Source organism: Corvus kubaryi, unplaced genomic scaffold (genome assembly GCF_017639235.1).
Source record: "Corvus kubaryi isolate FWS band 111438036 unplaced genomic scaffold, C.kubaryi_AGA036_p1.0 37398, whole genome shotgun sequence".
Classification (NCBI taxonomy): domain Eukaryota; kingdom Metazoa; phylum Chordata; class Aves; order Passeriformes; family Corvidae; genus Corvus; species Corvus kubaryi.
Genome location: NW_024581137.1, coordinates 13,465,361 through 13,481,844, shown reverse-complemented (window position 1 = coordinate 13,481,844; position 16,484 = coordinate 13,465,361). Strand labels below are relative to the sequence as shown.

General features: G+C 41.1%; 1 protein-coding gene across 5 annotated transcripts in view; it reads left to right on the top strand.

Annotated features, from left to right (window-relative positions):
- The window catches only part of LARS2 (leucyl-tRNA synthetase 2, mitochondrial), a 97,744-nt gene that overhangs the window by 3,903 nt on the left and 77,357 nt on the right, over positions 1-16,484 (top strand). Inside the window, exons 2-5 of one of the 5 annotated variants that reach the window (XM_042043274.1) lie at positions 1,748-1,836; positions 9,099-9,228; positions 12,938-13,188; positions 15,034-15,162. In XM_042043274.1, the coding sequence (XP_041899208.1) occupies positions 12,955-13,188; positions 15,034-15,162 (363 nt within the window). In that variant the 5' untranslated portion in view covers positions 1,748-1,836; positions 9,099-9,228; positions 12,938-12,954. Of the gene's footprint in view, positions 1-1,747; positions 1,837-9,098; positions 9,229-9,987; positions 10,091-12,937; positions 13,189-15,033; positions 15,163-15,924; positions 16,005-16,484 lie in introns of those variants that run through there. The other 4 variants (XM_042043273.1, XM_042043271.1, XM_042043275.1 and 1 more) reach the window with 4 other exon arrangements.

The window sequence follows — 16,484 nt, the reverse complement described above, 5'->3', positions numbered from 1 at the left end:
GTCTGCATAACTAGAAGTGAAAATTTCCTTGCATTCCAAAATAAAACTCGGCATGGTTTATTTATGGCAATGGAATCTTTAATGAGCCATACTCTCCAAAGACACACTCTCAACTGTTAAAAGAAAAGTTGCACTCATTTAAAAAGTCTTATATTGTTGAAATACAACTACTTAACATTTAAAATATATTTTCTAATTTTACCTATATAATACAAATCTCAAACATATTCTATTAAGAAGCAATATACTCTCAATTTTTGTATTCCGGTTCTGTGACATCTTTTCCTATAATTTCAACTACAAAGAGAAAATGAGTGGCAGGTTTCATAACATCAAATCCTGAAAAGGAGGTGTTAATTGGTATCTAAGAATTGCAGTCCACAGAATTCAAAAGTCCTATTAGTTATCTAATCATTTAGAAGCAAGAGGATTTCTACCTAGTACCAATGGATTTGAATAGCATATGCATCATAGCTATCAACCAAGACAATTCTATGTAATGGACATAATATCTGTGTAGTTTACATGGCATTAAAAATATCTGTTGATAGTCACATTGATAAATAAATAAAAATTAGAAAAAAAGAAAAAGAAAAAAGAAAAAAGTTAAATCATAGTAAATGATCACTAGGAAAGACCGCCAGACATCAAACAGCATCCACAATGCTTTAACAATCCTGTTTTTCTTCCTTTCCAAAGGAAATTAAATTAAAAATTCCTTAAACTGGATTCAGAGATGCAAATAGTGCTAATGAAGAATATAAGGTATCTGCAATTGCATGAGATGGCAGGGGACCATAATAACATCATAAGTCTCCCAGCTGTAATACATGCAATATCCTAAAGCAGCAACACTCTCTGCTGGACTGTGAGCAAGCAGTCCCCGTGTGCATCATCCTTGACATAGTGGCTTGCTGGGTCCAGTATCTAGTTACTCTTGTGCTGGTTCTGCTTGGGCTCCTCCAGCTAAATAGCCTTCACCATTCCCAGATCAGCAGCCAGGTTGGGACAAAACATCACACTCAATGTTTCATGAAATTTCTCATGCTCACTTCTCATGCACTGTTGGCTTTTCTGCCTGTCCATGCATCACGAGAAGCAGCAGATTGGTAAAGGAACATAAAATATTAATTTTAAAGTGCTGAGATGTCCTGCAGCTTTCACAACAGTCCATGATGGCCAGAGGGCACAAGTGAGCGAGGCTGACAAAAGCTACCCTGGGGGGAGGCCAGCTCCCTTCTTGGTCTCTTTCTGTAGTCAATGGAAAGAGCAGGATCTGACTTAAGTACGCTGTGTTGCCACTGGATGAACTTTTTCCCTTCATGTAAAGCCTTCCTCAGCTAAAACAGGCCCTGATGAACATTGTCCCCACCCTCACGCCCAGAATGGGCTCCACAGGGCCCAAGGTAGGGTTCCCACACACCGCTCCTCACTGGCCTGGGACAAAGTGACACATCCGATCTGGCTACCTTAGGTATAAAAAGGGCACAGTGTGCTAGCACAAGAAAACAGTTTATACCCTGAAGCACTACCTACTTTATCACCCTGAATGCAAGGAGATACCATGGCTCAATTGTAAAAAAATGGTAATAAGGAAAAGCACTGAGTCACCACCCATAACCATCATTCCCAAGGTTAGCTCATTCTTGAGTAAACAAGAGATTTTCTTTCATCAATAAAGTACGAATCAAGGTATATCCTGTGCTGAAATTGCATGTCCTTTGCTTGAATTTTCTTTTTGGAACAGGAAGGCATGGAACGTCCCCTCCTGCCTGTCTCTAGCAAGTCATTTCAATGGGAGTAAGAAACGCTGAGCAAGCTTATCCGGTACATCTGGTATGCCTGCAAGCCATGCTGGCAGTTTTGCTGAAAAATGTGCAGAAGAATCTTCCCCCGTTGGAATGTAAATTTTCATTTTTATAAAAGCATAACGAGTTCTGAAGGGGTAGCAGAAAATGATTTACAGAAATGCCAACTTTGCGTTACATATCTATGAGACATTCAGGATTCCCACTGTAATGCGGGATGGATAGCATGGCTGTATCTGCCTTACTTTGTGATTCCAAGCTAAATCCCAGCAAGCAAGGACCCTGTTTAAATGTTATTTCCCAAAGTAATTTACAATTTTTCCAAGGAAATAAGGACTTGGGTGACCAGTATTTCCAGAGGCCACCTGCATTACCAAACCTAGATCAGGCCCTAGCATTCCACAGAGATTGTGCTGTTAATGGGCTGAATTCTGTCCCAAAAGTTGCTAGAGTTATTGGAGGGAGGAAGCTGTTTCCACTCCTCTAGAAGATTGTTAGAGGACCTCTCTGATCCAGTAACGAGAACCTGCTCTTTCTATCCAGTCTAAATGTGGTATGGTTATTTGTGGTTTTTTATTCTTCTCCTTAAATAAGAAAAAGAATATCTTCTCTGTTGCTGGTACTAGGCTAACCAATTCTTAGAAAGAATTCAGTATCTTACCATTGTCTTTATATTTTAGACTAAGCAGCACTTCATGCCATCTCTCATATGATCTGCTTTATGGTACCTCTGCATTTGTTGCAGATTAGTTAAACTTTCTCAGAAAAATATGGCAGCAGTCGTGTTGCAGGTGTGCATCCACCCAGGCCTTCTACAATGAAGGTTTCACTTTCTGCTGGAAATACCTTGTCTGATGTATGCTACGGCCACAAACACCTTCCTCATGAGTTCATCCTATTGTCGATTCACAGTCCCTCTGTGATCATCTGACACTCAGAGTTCTCTCCACCGGAGTCATCTCTTGTCTCCCTTAGAGAAATTCCTCAGTAACCCTGAAGTGCATGCCCTGACATTCTGTTCTAATCAAGCAGCTATTCCCACTCAGCTGTCAGAGTCAGAAAGGTTTTAATAAATGATAAGTCTTACATGTTAGCTATGTCCCTTTGTGGAGGCTGGTGGGCCTGCTGGACAAGGAACGAAAGGAGTCCTACGGTGGGGTAAGCACTAGGTTCCTCTCCAGCTTATGGTGACTGAAAGGCTTCCTCCAGAATGCTTTGTTCTGTTATGTTTAATGTAGCCCAGCTCTGCTCCCCTGGTTGGCTCCATTGGCCGCCACAACCCTTGTTACCTGATATGCTCTCAGAGTTCCTCTATTGGTTCCCTTACCCTGGACTCCCCATTGCTCTGCCCTGGGACTTCTCTGCAACCTTGCACGAGTGCAGATGCATTAAATCTCTCCTGTAGAACCCTATGTGAAAACTCTTCTTGCTCATTCATCGTCAGACTTTTTTAGCTGGCTATCTGGTGTGTGTGTGCCAGTGTGCTGGCTGCACCGAGAGGCTTCCTTGAAGGTGCTTTTGGGAAGGTCATGGCATGTTACCATCTAACAGAACCGCGACGCCCCTTCAGATTTCAAGAGCCTGCTGACTTCATATGGCAACGTATTTAATGAAAATATTACCACCACTGGTCCTAAAATTGACCCTTGAGGAACTCATTGTAACTTGTCTCTTGACTGTCTTTTCTTTCTCTTCCTCTGCCCTTTCCCATTGGTCAGTTCTTCCCCACCTTTCATGTCGTCTGTTAACCCCCGCCTTCTTTTGCTCCATTAATATTTTCCCATTTAGGAGTGTATCAACTGCTCTGCTAAGGTACAAATGAGATTTACCACATTTTCTATTTTGGAAAATCCATTATCTCATTTAAGGAAAGCTATCAGATTATTCTGGCACCATGCCCCCTTGGTAAAACCAGGCTCCTTTCATCTTGTTTTATGCCTAACTAGAAAGAACAATTCAGTCATTCTTTCTCCTTTGGTAATTTTACCATGTATAGAAATACAGAAGAAAGTAGAGGTAGATCACATCCACTTCCATCTGGGGCATGTTGGTAAGCATATACATAGAAAACACCTGTATACATATGTGTATGTGCATATGAGTATTATGTGTTACGTATACACATGGACAACGTATACACATACATGTAAATATTTGTACACAACAACTTCCAAGCTGCACTGAGCTTTGTAAGGGAATACTACCATTTTCACTTGTCCAGACAATAAGGATTAATTAATACTCCTTAATTTTAAGACTTCCAGATATTTTCCTCCTTTTCCACTTCTTCTTCTGGAGCCAGCTGACAGCCACCTAGACAAGCCCAGTGTGCAGGATGGTTTTACCCAGCACTCACACTGTTTCCTGCTGATACTATTACAAAGTTCAAGTGCAATCTAGTTGTTGGATAATTGCAATTATGAAGTTTGTCCATTAGTACAAAAAGCTCTTTTAACAGTCACAGTGAAGAGAGAATGTCCATTTGACACCTACTTTAAATATGAGGGCCTGGTTCTTAATGAAAGAAAGGTCAACACATGACAAGTCTTTAATTAACAAGTGCCTGTCTTGTTATTCCTTCTTGTCTGATATGGTAGCACACACTTTTGTAATACAAAAATTTATTGTGAGAGAGGTGGAAGAAGAGAGGCACAGCACCTCTCCGTAAGGTGGCCCTCCAGATGGGTGATCCTCTCCCCCATGTATGTGTAGGGGACATGTACCACAGCAACGTGGCAGCCTTTGCTAAGGGCTTTGAGCAGCTGGAATCACCTGCCTCCCGGCATACAACTGATTTGCCATCTGAAATGACACACTTCAAGAAAGACAGAAGAATGAAAAGCCAGGTTTCCAAAACTTGCATTCCTAGCTGTAATAAGGAGACATAGCATTCCCAAATGCCCCTGAGCTGTGCATAGTTTAATGACAATATGATGTCACTGTGACCAGTCCACAAGCTCATAAGGATTGAGCTCTTACGCCCATGACTGTAAATTCAAAGTTTTAAACAGTCTTACAAAACACTTCTTTCCAGATTAAAAGCACGAATGTGTAGCTTTGAATGCTGCAAAGGGGTAGTTTTGCTCACCACTGTGTATAACCAGTTCCAACCAACAGCAAAATTGTGCTAGTGCATTAGAAGATGGCCAAGATGAAAATACAGTACCAATTACTTTCTTTGAAAACTGAGCTATTCATGAAAGGCAAAAAAAGTGAAGATGCGTTGATTCTGATAACTTCTCCCCACCTACATGCACACACCTACTCACACACTTTTAGTCTGAATCAGTAAGAAGCTGCTGACTGTCACTGGTTTAATACCTTTGTGTGGAACATGGAGGATGTGCATTCTGGGTTAAATGCACCCTTCTGTAAATAACACAATACAAGCACTGCATAAAAACCCCTCAGAATAAGGCTCACCTAGGTCTTAAAAATGACTCAGCCCCATGTCCCAGCCCCAGACTCAGGGAACAACATCAGCCTGCTAAAACAATGCTGGTAAATATGATTCTACTGAGTCTGGATCTTGCATGGTTTCAAAATTCTTCCATAAAATTCAGTGTTTTAATGAGTGGCACGGGGACAGGCACAGATATTTTCCAACCAGACAGGGCCATCCTGGTCACTAAGCACAGGATGGGGTAGGCAGGTTTCTGACTTCTCATACAGCCGATCTCTTCTTCCAGTGACGCATTGTGTGAGTTCTTCATTTTGCCAAACCATGGAATGACAAATCTGTGTTGGTTTGGATGACAAGAACCTCCTATGTCATCAAGGCCAGTCCCCAGCTAAAGTGGGCATCAAACAGTAATACCTGTGATACAAGTAATACCTGTTATGAGTTACCAAAACTTACAATTTACAGGTTAAACTCCACCCCTAGTAATGTGACCAGTCTTGCCCAAATCCATTCCTTTCCATCCCAAAAGTATAACTCTGCCTCTTCTACCTCTTTCAAGAGTTTATTCTTCCACTACCACACCATTTGAGGGCTTTTAAAATAAAATCCACTGCAAAATTGAAGCTTCTACTGATCTTTGTGGTCTCAGAATTCTTCCCTTTGAGATCTGGGCTCAGATAGTAGATAGGGTTTGAGAGGATTTTTCTTAGATTTGGTCTATGAATTTCTTGCTTTTTCATATTCTCAAATAATAGTCTTCACACCCCTGAAATCCAATCACCTGCATTTTTCATCTGACCTTGTGTTTTAAAGCAAAACCACTAAATATGTGTATATAAACAACAGCAAACTTATTAGCAAAAGCCACATTCAAGGAATTTAATGGAAAAACATTACCAAACAAATTCTTTAATTACATGAAATGGGGCTGGGATTTGAAGTATGCAGGTGACAAAATATATTTTGTATTCCAAATGCTGGGTTTTAATCCTCTTTTAGTAGGAGGCTGAAAAAATACTAGTCATGTTGTTGATGTATTGTTTTTTTCAATGCCAGGAAACACAAACATCAATTCTGGTAACTATCAGCAAAAGCAAAATTATACTTGTATGGAAATCTGGGAAGCATGTCTATTTAAGTGACGGACAACTGGGGTACTTCTGCACATTTCCCATACAGGAACTAATGAAATACCTAATTACCCAATCAGCTCCAGGCTTTATGTGGACTAACAAAAATGGTAACAAACACATTAGTACAAAGTCTAAAAAAAGATATCAGGGGACTATCAGCCTGATGGAAAATAGTCTATGACTATGAAAGCAAATACAAATATTTTTATATCATTAATTTCCCATAATGAAAGGAGACAAGAAAACAGCCCAGGTTAGGAGGCAAAACTCAGTGTGGGGAAAGTGGGGATCATGGGAGAGTGGGTTCAGTACCCTTTTTGGAAAAGTCTGAGCCATTTTAGGGCTTATATCCCTGCTTGCTCCCTGCACTCTGCATGGGTTTCAGCCGAATAAGGAGAGACAGGTGAGTGGGTGGTGTCTCCAACCCTTGCCATGGTTATCAAGGTGTTGTTTGGTTTAATTTTCATTTATACAGTGTGCTGTGCAGCTCATAGCTCTGATTCATGATTGCTACAGGATTCTGCTCAGGAACCTGAGAGGTTCCCACTTTCAAAGAGAAGGGACCTGATGTGGAACAGCTGGCCATCCTTGCTTGTGAATGAAAACCTCTTTAATTTATGTGTGTAGTGCTCTTCACCTCAATTGGAGTCAACACCATAGAGCTCAGAGTGAGAAAAAGTAGCAAAATAACAAGAGGATTATTTTATGTTGTCTTGAAAATATTTTGAAAGTCTAATCACTGCCTCAAATTTAGAATTACGATTTTTTAAATACATTTCAGTCCCTGGACTGTTGAAGTAGCTAACATTAAACATATTGACCTATATTTCTCATGCTCTGTCATCGAGACTATAGCTGATCGAGGAGCTAGACCTTCATCTTATCTTTTTAATCCATTCATTTCACTAAAACACTCCTTTCTCATCCTGACAATCTACTTATATATTTGATTTGCTCAAAGCTGAGGATTATCTGTTTAGATTAATACTAAATTAATCACAACCTTAAATGCTTCCTAGAAAGTTAAATGTATGCTATACACAAAAGCAGACCTGCCATACCTGAGGAGCACTTACTTAGGTTTGGGCCCATGTGGAGCCTCTAGGTCTTATCTCTAGCTCTCTCTCACCATATTAACCAACAACCCAAACTGGGTTTGGTTAAACTCGGATCTAGCTTGGGATTCTGATGACATGGCAAGTATTGTACCAAGTCTTGGCTATTGCTGCCAAAAATTTTTAAAAACTAAACTGGAGGAAAATTTTAAAAACCCAAATAATATAATTTTACATTATTCCTTATTTTCTTCTGGAAGGATTTTGCTGGTATGATTTTTATTAGCAGCTACAAAAAACAAGTCAAGCACGTTTGGCACGGGTTTGAATTGTGTGATGCTTAGAACATGTAGAAGTCAAGATACTGGAAGATATTGGAAGACACTGGAAACTTACTCTGGGAATATACTGAAATTTTAATTTGTGTCCCTTTCTGTTGATTTTATTGGACCTTATTGTGCAATCTGGATTCTAATAGTGAGGAAGGCAGCCAATATCAAATGCAGCTAGACAAGGTATAAGATTTTCTGTAAACAGAAACTGAAATTAGGTGAGAAAAACCGAGACCAACCAGAAACATTCTCAGATGGAAAGAAGAGCAAAGGTATTCTTCAGAGTATGACAATCCATGAAGGCCAAAACCAATCCAGACATACACTGTTATTTGGCATTTGGGCTTTTTATTGCCTTATTTATGGTAATAGTTGAACATCTATTAAGCACTGACTGTTTGGCAGCATCATTTCAAAAATACTGTCAAGACGCATGTCAGCAGCGCCTAGAAATGGCAATGAATAATTATCCCAGGGTGTCAAGAGGACAGCCAAAAGCACACCAAAGCTTTCCTCCAAAATCTTATACTGGCTTTTTTTCTGTGGTCTCATCCAGTCTGCTAACCTCTCTAACATAATTTTCCATCCACTCAGATGTGAATCAGGAGAATGCGGGGGTTAAGGCCAGTGTGAGGGGAAATCATCCTCTGAGTCGAAAACAAGTCCCAGCTGGTCATGAGCTCTCATTTATCCTAGGGAAGGGACTCAGTCAAGGACTGCACTGCCTGTCCCCCACACAATAAAATGCTTCATCCTCCCTCAGTCCAGGAACTCACACAGCAGATCAGAGAGAGATTTGGGAGGGAAGGCCTGTTAAAGCCAAATTGCCATCACTTGCTGAAGGGGGGGATCAACAGGAAAGCAAGTTAAAATTATGCACACAGTCGTGGGAAAACTGTACTAGTTTATCAGCAGGGTAACCATCAGAGCTCCTCTCTGTTCATTTTTGTGGTGAAAAGGTTATAATTTAAGCACACTTGACAGGTACACACAACCAAGTGGAAAGCTTTTATTCCGTAAATACTTATTTTTAGTCACGTAAGAAGGTTGACTTTACTGTACACATTGCACTGCATAAACAGAATGTGTCTGTTTAAGCTATGCTGGAAACAGAACAGTGAAGAAAAAGGTCTAAAAATGAAAAGAATCAACAGTTGCTAGCAGTAAAAGGACACAAACACTGGGGGAATTAAAAAAAAAAAAAGATTTCTCGTTCCTTGGAGGCTACTACAAGTTACTTGCAGTAATTAAAACCAACTCTGAACTCCACAGTGTTGACAACAGGGTGAGATGTTGTTTTTCAGGGAGAGGTAGAATTAATTATGCTGTGCTAGATTGCCTTTATTGACTTGTGCCATGTTGTCTAGGATGACCCCACTGGAACGAGGAGGTTAAACCAGATGACAGCCAGGAGCACACTGCACTAGAGCTGAGCTCATTCAAACACATAGAATTTCAGGACAAGAAAGAGAACTGCAGTGTCTTTCCTGCTTTCAGGTACCCATTTTGTGATCCTGTGTTTCTGTGACTTCTGCTTTATACTCTGACTAGTCAAAAAGACATCACAATCCACCCTCCTTCCCCCCCCCCCCAAACTATTGCCTTTATTTCAGAATCTGCCTCTTAAAAGAACAAAAAAAAAAAAACAAACCATCCCCAAACCAGAAGGGAAGTAAAATTATTGAAATTACTGACATCTAGCCCTAACCTATACAGTCGCCTTACAGCATCTGTATATGCTGTGGAGGGAAGCAAAATTAATCACACAGAAAAGGCCAGGTTGGAGGGGACTACAGTGTGTCATCTGGTCCATCTGCTCAAGCAGGGCCGTCCTAGAGCACACGGCAGAGAATTCTGTCCAGACAGTTCCCAAATACCTCCAGTGAGGAAACCTCTCTGTACAACGTTCCAGTGCCTGGTCACCTGCACAGTAATGAATTCTTCCTCGTGTTCAGCTGGAACTTCCTGTGCATCAGTTTCTGCTTACAGCAGTTGCCTCATGTCCTACTCTTTGGCACCACCGAGAAGAGCCTGGAAACATCCTCTTGGCACTCCCGCTTTAGATATTTATAGGACTTAATGAGAGCCCCTCTCTCCATCTCTTCTCGAGGCTGAACAGGCTCTGTGCAATTTATACAGAGCTCAATCCCGGTTAATTAATTTTTTTAATTACTATTTTTATTATTTACTGTTGTTTTACACTCCGGAACTGGGGAAACTCTTCCCGCTCCCTCTCTGCGCGGAGCTCCCGCCCCGCCAGGCGGTGCCAAAGGTGGAGGCGGCGCCTCGCTCCGACACCGACGCGCCAAGATGGCGGCGCCCGCGGCCCGGCGGGGGAGCTGAGGGAGGGCGCGCGCAGGTAACGGTGCCCCCGCCCGGCCCCGCCTCACGCCCCCCGCCCGCCGGGGCCGCCGCTGCTCCCGCTGCCCGCGGCTTCCCGACGCCCGCTCCTTTGGGCTCCTTGCCCGCGCTCAGCCGGTTCTCCCGGCGGCCCTGTGCCCCCGGAGTTCCCCCCTCCTCCAGCCTCCCTTCGTCACCGCTCCTCCGCTCGCTCTGTCCCGCCCATGGAGCCGCCTGCTCCCCCTGCTTCTCCAGCGGCGTGACGCCCCCGACGGGGCTGAGTGAAGTGTGTTGGGCCTCGTCAAGCAGTTTCCGGGACCTTAATTCTGTCTCCCGCCTGCTTACTGCATCTTTCCAAACGTTTTCTGTGTCAGGGGAGGTTTAGGTTGGATATCAGGAAAAGGTTCCTCACCCAGAGGGTGGTCGGGCACTGGAACAGGCTCCCCAGGGAAGTGGTCGCAGCACCAAGCCAGACAGAGTTCAAGAAGCGATTGGACAGTGCTCTGGGGCACATGGTGTGACTCTTGGGGCGTTCTGTGCAGGGCCAGGGGTTGGAGTCGGTGATCGTTGTAGGTCCCTTGTAGCTTAGGACATTCTATGATTTATTTCTCTATCAGACCAGCCCCTTCCATTCTTGGCACACCTGAGTAAGACAGTTTTAGGCTCATAACCTTGTTCCTTGAAGGACCCAGACAGCACTGGGCTGGGGTGCCCTTAACTGGGGCAGGGAGGGGCACTCTGCTTGTGCTAGTCTTATGCACACAAGCCTGGATAGGGGAAACAGCTTAGTGCCATGTCTTTTGGATTTAATTATCCTCTGTGCTGCTCATCCTGACTTGGCCCAACACATGCCTGGCTGATCATTGCATCTTGTGCATGGCAGTACCTGGGAGCAGGAAAGACACTGCAGTTCTCTTTCTCGTCCTGGAGTTCCATGTGTTTGAATGAGCTTAGCTCTAATACTGTGTGCTCCTGGCTGTGGCTGTTTTCTTGCTCCCACCACTGTTCTGACCCATGCTCGTGTGACCTGTAGGGCCTGGGGTCATCCAAATGTGCCCTCTTAAGCGTGACATTGGCAGGTGGGCTTCCCTTGAGCTGTGCAGAGGCACGGGGTCTGTGTCCTTTGTGTCTCAGAATCACAGAACCAATTAGGTTGGAAGAGACCTCTGTGTCATGGAGTCCGACCTGTGGCTGAACACCACCCTGTCAACCACTGAGTGCCGCGTCCTGTCTTTCCTTAAACACCACCAGGGATGGTGACTCCACCACCTCCCTGGGCAGCCCATTCCAGTGTCTAATCACCCCTTCTGTGAAAAAATGCTTCTAATGCTAATGTCCAGCATAAACCTCCCCACACGCAGCTTAAGTCTGTGTCCTCTCATCCACTGGTCTCCCTTCAGTGAAGCACTATACGCGCGTGTAACTCCTGGGCTTTAAAACACTTGCTTTGTAAATCGGCAGTGCTGAAATTGGCTTGCATAAGGAAGCGCTCCTTTCTGTTGTAAAATAAATCAAAGTAACAGAAATAAGGCATAAGCAATAAGGAAATAATTAGTAAAAATAAGCAAAAAACTTTGAAGTACTGAAATGCTAATTTTGAGATGAGTGTGATGTTATGGAGGGGGAGAAATTGGAGTCTCCCGAATGACTCATGTGCACCCGCACTGGGAATCCTGAGTACAGTCCTGGATTTGTTTTTATTACAAATGGGACAGTTTATGGAGGGTAGCAAAAAAAAATTCAAAGCACTAGTGTGACATAAGTGAAAAACTGTCTAAAAGACCCTGCTTGATAAGTAAGAGAGAGAACGAGCGATTCTATAGAGCGGTAATGAGACAGGCAATGAGGGTTTGTGTATGCATATATGGTGAATGTTAAAGGAAGCATAACTCCCACTAGCTTGCTGGGGATCTAATTTAGGTGGTATAGCAATTATTTCTACTGATAATGTTTCTACCTTATGGGAAATGCATAAGTAAAATCTTTTGTTGCACAAACTTTTTCTACATTGCAATTTTACTGATGTAACTCTTCAAGGAAAATTCTGAAATAGTTTGGTACAAGTGTATTGGGCAAAATTTAAAAAAAAAAAAACCAACACCAAAACCAACCATAGAGGATAGGAAATACTGATGTAAAAATGTGATTTATTAAAAAAAAAAAAAAAAGCAGTTGAGGAGGAAATCTCAGAGTAGAGGTCTTTTAATGCCGTGTTTCCTACTGTAGGAAGTAAAATCAGCAAATATCTTGTTGAGACTGATCCCAAATACGGGAACTGTCCCATCTTTCTCCCATCTGAGTAGCTTTAGAAGACTTGCTCTAAAGCATTTGAGGAGTTAACTCAATTTTTAGTTGAAAAAGAAAGCCTTAGCAAAATAAAATAGTTGGTTTAGAATATCTGGTTGAAATCTACTAATTATAGTCATCCTCCCCCATCTCTTTTCAGTGATGACAAATTCAGTATTTTTACAGTATAATTTCATCCAACTTCCTCTTCTCTCTGTTTCATTCTGAATTTTTACTAACACAGTTAGCCATCTTCTATTCAGGCGATGGAGCTTCTGGAACCTTCAACTGACTGATTATGCCTTTACAGGAGACTGAATGCCAGAACTGTATTTTATTAGATAAGACATCTAACACAATAGTTTTGTTCTGTGCGAAGGCCGCAGTTAGTTCTCTTGACTAAAAACTGCATACTTTTATAATTCAGACACAGAAATAAAATGCAGGTTCCATGGAAAACAGCCGAGTAGTCCAAGTCAAGCTAAAATAGTTTCATAGCTAGCAATTTTCAGTATAATCATAATAATCATTGAGTTCTTGTTATATATTGCAGCATGAATGTTTTTTTTTGTCTTCTCAGATACCATAACCTTAAGAATGCAGTCGGTTTGTCAAAGAGTTGGCCCTTGTTCCTCATGTTTGAAGAGGCAACTAAATGGCTTCCTGGGATTAATTAAATGGCAGAGAAGACCGGTTCCTGCTTGTGTGAGAACTATTTACAGTGAGACGGGGAAATGGGAAAAAAACTATGGGTTGGAGACAAGAAAACGAGTTGAAAATTGGTGGTTCCCAAGAATAAAGGATCAGTTCTGCAGAATTTCAGAAACTGATGTAAGCATTATGAGAAATTTGGAGATTACATGTTTGATATTTTTTGTTTTCTTAGAATGAAATTAATTGAAACTTACTTAGTACAGATGGCTTATAATGAATAGATGTACATTACATTTTAGGGAAAATACTTTCGTGTAGATTATTAAAAACCATTAATGAAATAGGTAAACAGAAATAATAAAAAAATCCTGAGGAAAAATACAGTGATAGGCAAAGTATAAACTTGTAAATTTAGGAAGTGTTTAAGTAATCAGTTCTTCCTTTGTATCTTATACAATATTTGGGAATGAATTATTTAAAGTATTAAAAGAAACATCTATTTGTAACTTTTGTAAACAATTTTCTTGGGTTTCTGTTCCCAATGTTGTGACAAATCTATTACACTACACCTAGTGACTCACTAAAATCTGTGTTAAGGGAAAATGATTTTTTAATATTTTCTGGTTTACAGTCTCATAGGAGTAGTAAGTGACTTGAAGAAAAAAAAGTTTTCCCATGCAATAAAAGATCTTGGAAACAATGGTATCTCAGTCTCTGACTCTTCTTGCCTTCACAATTACTCTTTCACAATAGATAAAAAAACGTTTTTGTGTCCCTTTATGGTTTTTTGTTCATCTCTCTTAAAATGTGCCTTCTCTCAGACAAAAAAATAATGCTGTCAAAATGCTGAAGAGAGAAAAGAGCTTGCTTTTCTGGGGAAGAAAACTGAGATGAAATGGTGTACATGTGTACCTGTAGCAGGGAAAGCATTCATTTAGATGTGTCTTTGATATACATATATACATAGGTATCATATATAGCATACATATGCTAAGTTCTAAATTGTATTTTTAATGATATTTTTGTTTTATCCTTACGGTTGAAGTAGATTTAATAACATATTGAGGTAAATAGTGTATAGTGCTGCAATGAAGTACTCAGATTATTTCTGATTTTGCTGTGATTGAACAAAAGTGATAAAGAAATATTATTTGACAAATATTAATAGAGTTTTATTCAGAATAGTAAAAGCTGAAAGCTGCCTGTAATTTTTTTTTATTATTAACATAAGAAAAATAATGTAAGAACTTAGCAAGTATCAATGATACTTGATACTATCAATGTATCAATGATGAATGATCAGTGGTAATCAAGATGTATTAGGAATAATTGATGTGAGAGAGGATTTGTGATTTCTTTGTAACGTTTGTCATTTTAATTAAACCTAACTAAATGAAATTTTTAGTTTCTTTTCATTATGCAAAATACTGCTTGTAAGATGTGTTTGGATCTGAGCATACATAGTGAAACAGAGCAGTTTCTCTTTAGCAGATGTTCATGCAATTGCAAATGATGTAGTCACTTTGGGAGTTACTGCAGTTCAGCTGACAAAAAACAACTGGCCAGGAGTGAGCTCTGTGTTTGTTGCAGATACAAAGTAAAACATTAATTATTTAAGCTGTTATGAGAGTAATTTAATATGCTATGTTTCCATGTTTTTGCTGGGGCAGACTAAGAACACATAGATAATCAGTTGCAGATGCTGCAGTGGAAATGGTGTTTTGTTAAGCTTCTGTCAATATAGCTTTTTGTGAGTAAAAGTGAATTAATTTTCATAACATTCAAGTGCCATGTAAGTGTCAGTATAAATTGATGAGATGGCAGCAAAATCTGGTAAAACATGTCCACTTAAAGCCCCAAAGAATTTGATCCAATGAACTTTGTCAGTGCTCACTTGGATCAGTTACAGCAGAACCGTGTTTCTCTTCGTGGTGTCATATAGTAGTTTGTAATGTGCATGTGTATTTATTCAAGTGAAATGCTAACTCATGTAGTTACTAGTTTCTAAAAATTTCTTTCTAGAAATCAAGACCAAAATTTTATGTGCTTTCTATGTTCCCATATCCTTCTGGGAAGCTTCACATGGGCCATGTTCGTGTCTACACCATCAGTGATGCAGTAGCTCGATTCCAGAAAATGAGAGGGATGCAGGTAAGAATAGATCAGCAGTAGGACTGGATGGGGTTTTTTTATGTTTTAATATCATAATTGGTCAGGAAATTAGTATTTTTCAAAATCCATGAAAGTGGAATATGTGCTACAGATGACCCATTAAGCTTTGAATATTGAAATTTGAGACTTTTAATGCCGGTGGTGTTCAGAACTCACTGTCGGTAAAAGATGGCTAGAAGCTGCCTCTGATGATGCAGCTGTTACCAGCTGCCTAAACCTACTGATTTATGGCACAGTGTCGCTGAGACCTGTGGGCCACACAGTTTCTGTGAGAGGAGACTGACAACCCTCCTGCCATCTGGGTGGGACCAGGGGAAGGAAAGGGTGTACCTGGCAAGAAAAAACAGACACCACCAAAATCAACTGCTTTCACCTCTTCTGCTCCTGAGAACCAGTTCATGTCATTTGTCAGACACAGAGGGACAGCCTCTGGGCCAGCTGGGAGGGAAACCTTTTTTTTTTGTATTGCTGCAAGTCAGATGAACAGAATGTCATTATGTTACCTCATGTGCGTGTAGCTAAAAGTTTCTGTTCTGTAGCATCTCACCCCTTGGCTTGCCCATTTCAGACTTGCTCATATATATGAAATGTCTTCTGAAGGTGCTACAAGGTAGGCTAAGCCTAATTTTCTTGCTGCATCTACAAGGAGAAATCCCGTTTTCCCTTCCACATTTCTCTGTTTCCCAGTCTCTCCTATGCTGGCCATCATTTCTCCCTCGCTCCCTTTTGTTTCTCCATTAGGTTGAAGGGGTAGCTGAGAGCCTTGTCCCTGCAGTCTGCAGTGGGATCCTGGCTGGCATTCTGCAGTAAAGGCTGGCAAGGTAAAATTTGAAGGATGTAAAAGGAAGGTGTGGGAGAACTGTGGCCTGAGCGACAGCCATATTACAGAGGAAAGACGTTTGGTAGAGGGAAAATGTGAAGAATCTGGGAAAACAGTAGGGAGGAGGAATATGGAAAGAGAAGGGAACAAAGAGAAAAATAGCGTAGGCAAGGATCTAGGATGACAGGAAGGATTCTCACTAATGTACAAGAGAGGAGGAGCAGCTTGAGAATATAGGAATCAACCTCAAAAGGGTACAAAGAAGATGAAATGGAGAAAGAAATGTTAGTTGCTCGTTGTGGTACTAAGTGCAATTTCCTTGCTACAAGTGCTGTAGAAGTGTAGCATTTCCTGGATTTATCACCCTCTATGAGACTCTGATAGGTATCGTCACTGCATTATTCAGTGTGCTGCCTTTCCAAATACTATGTGTCTTATGCCAGTGATGAACATACCATGCACTGAATACTTACTGCTGCTT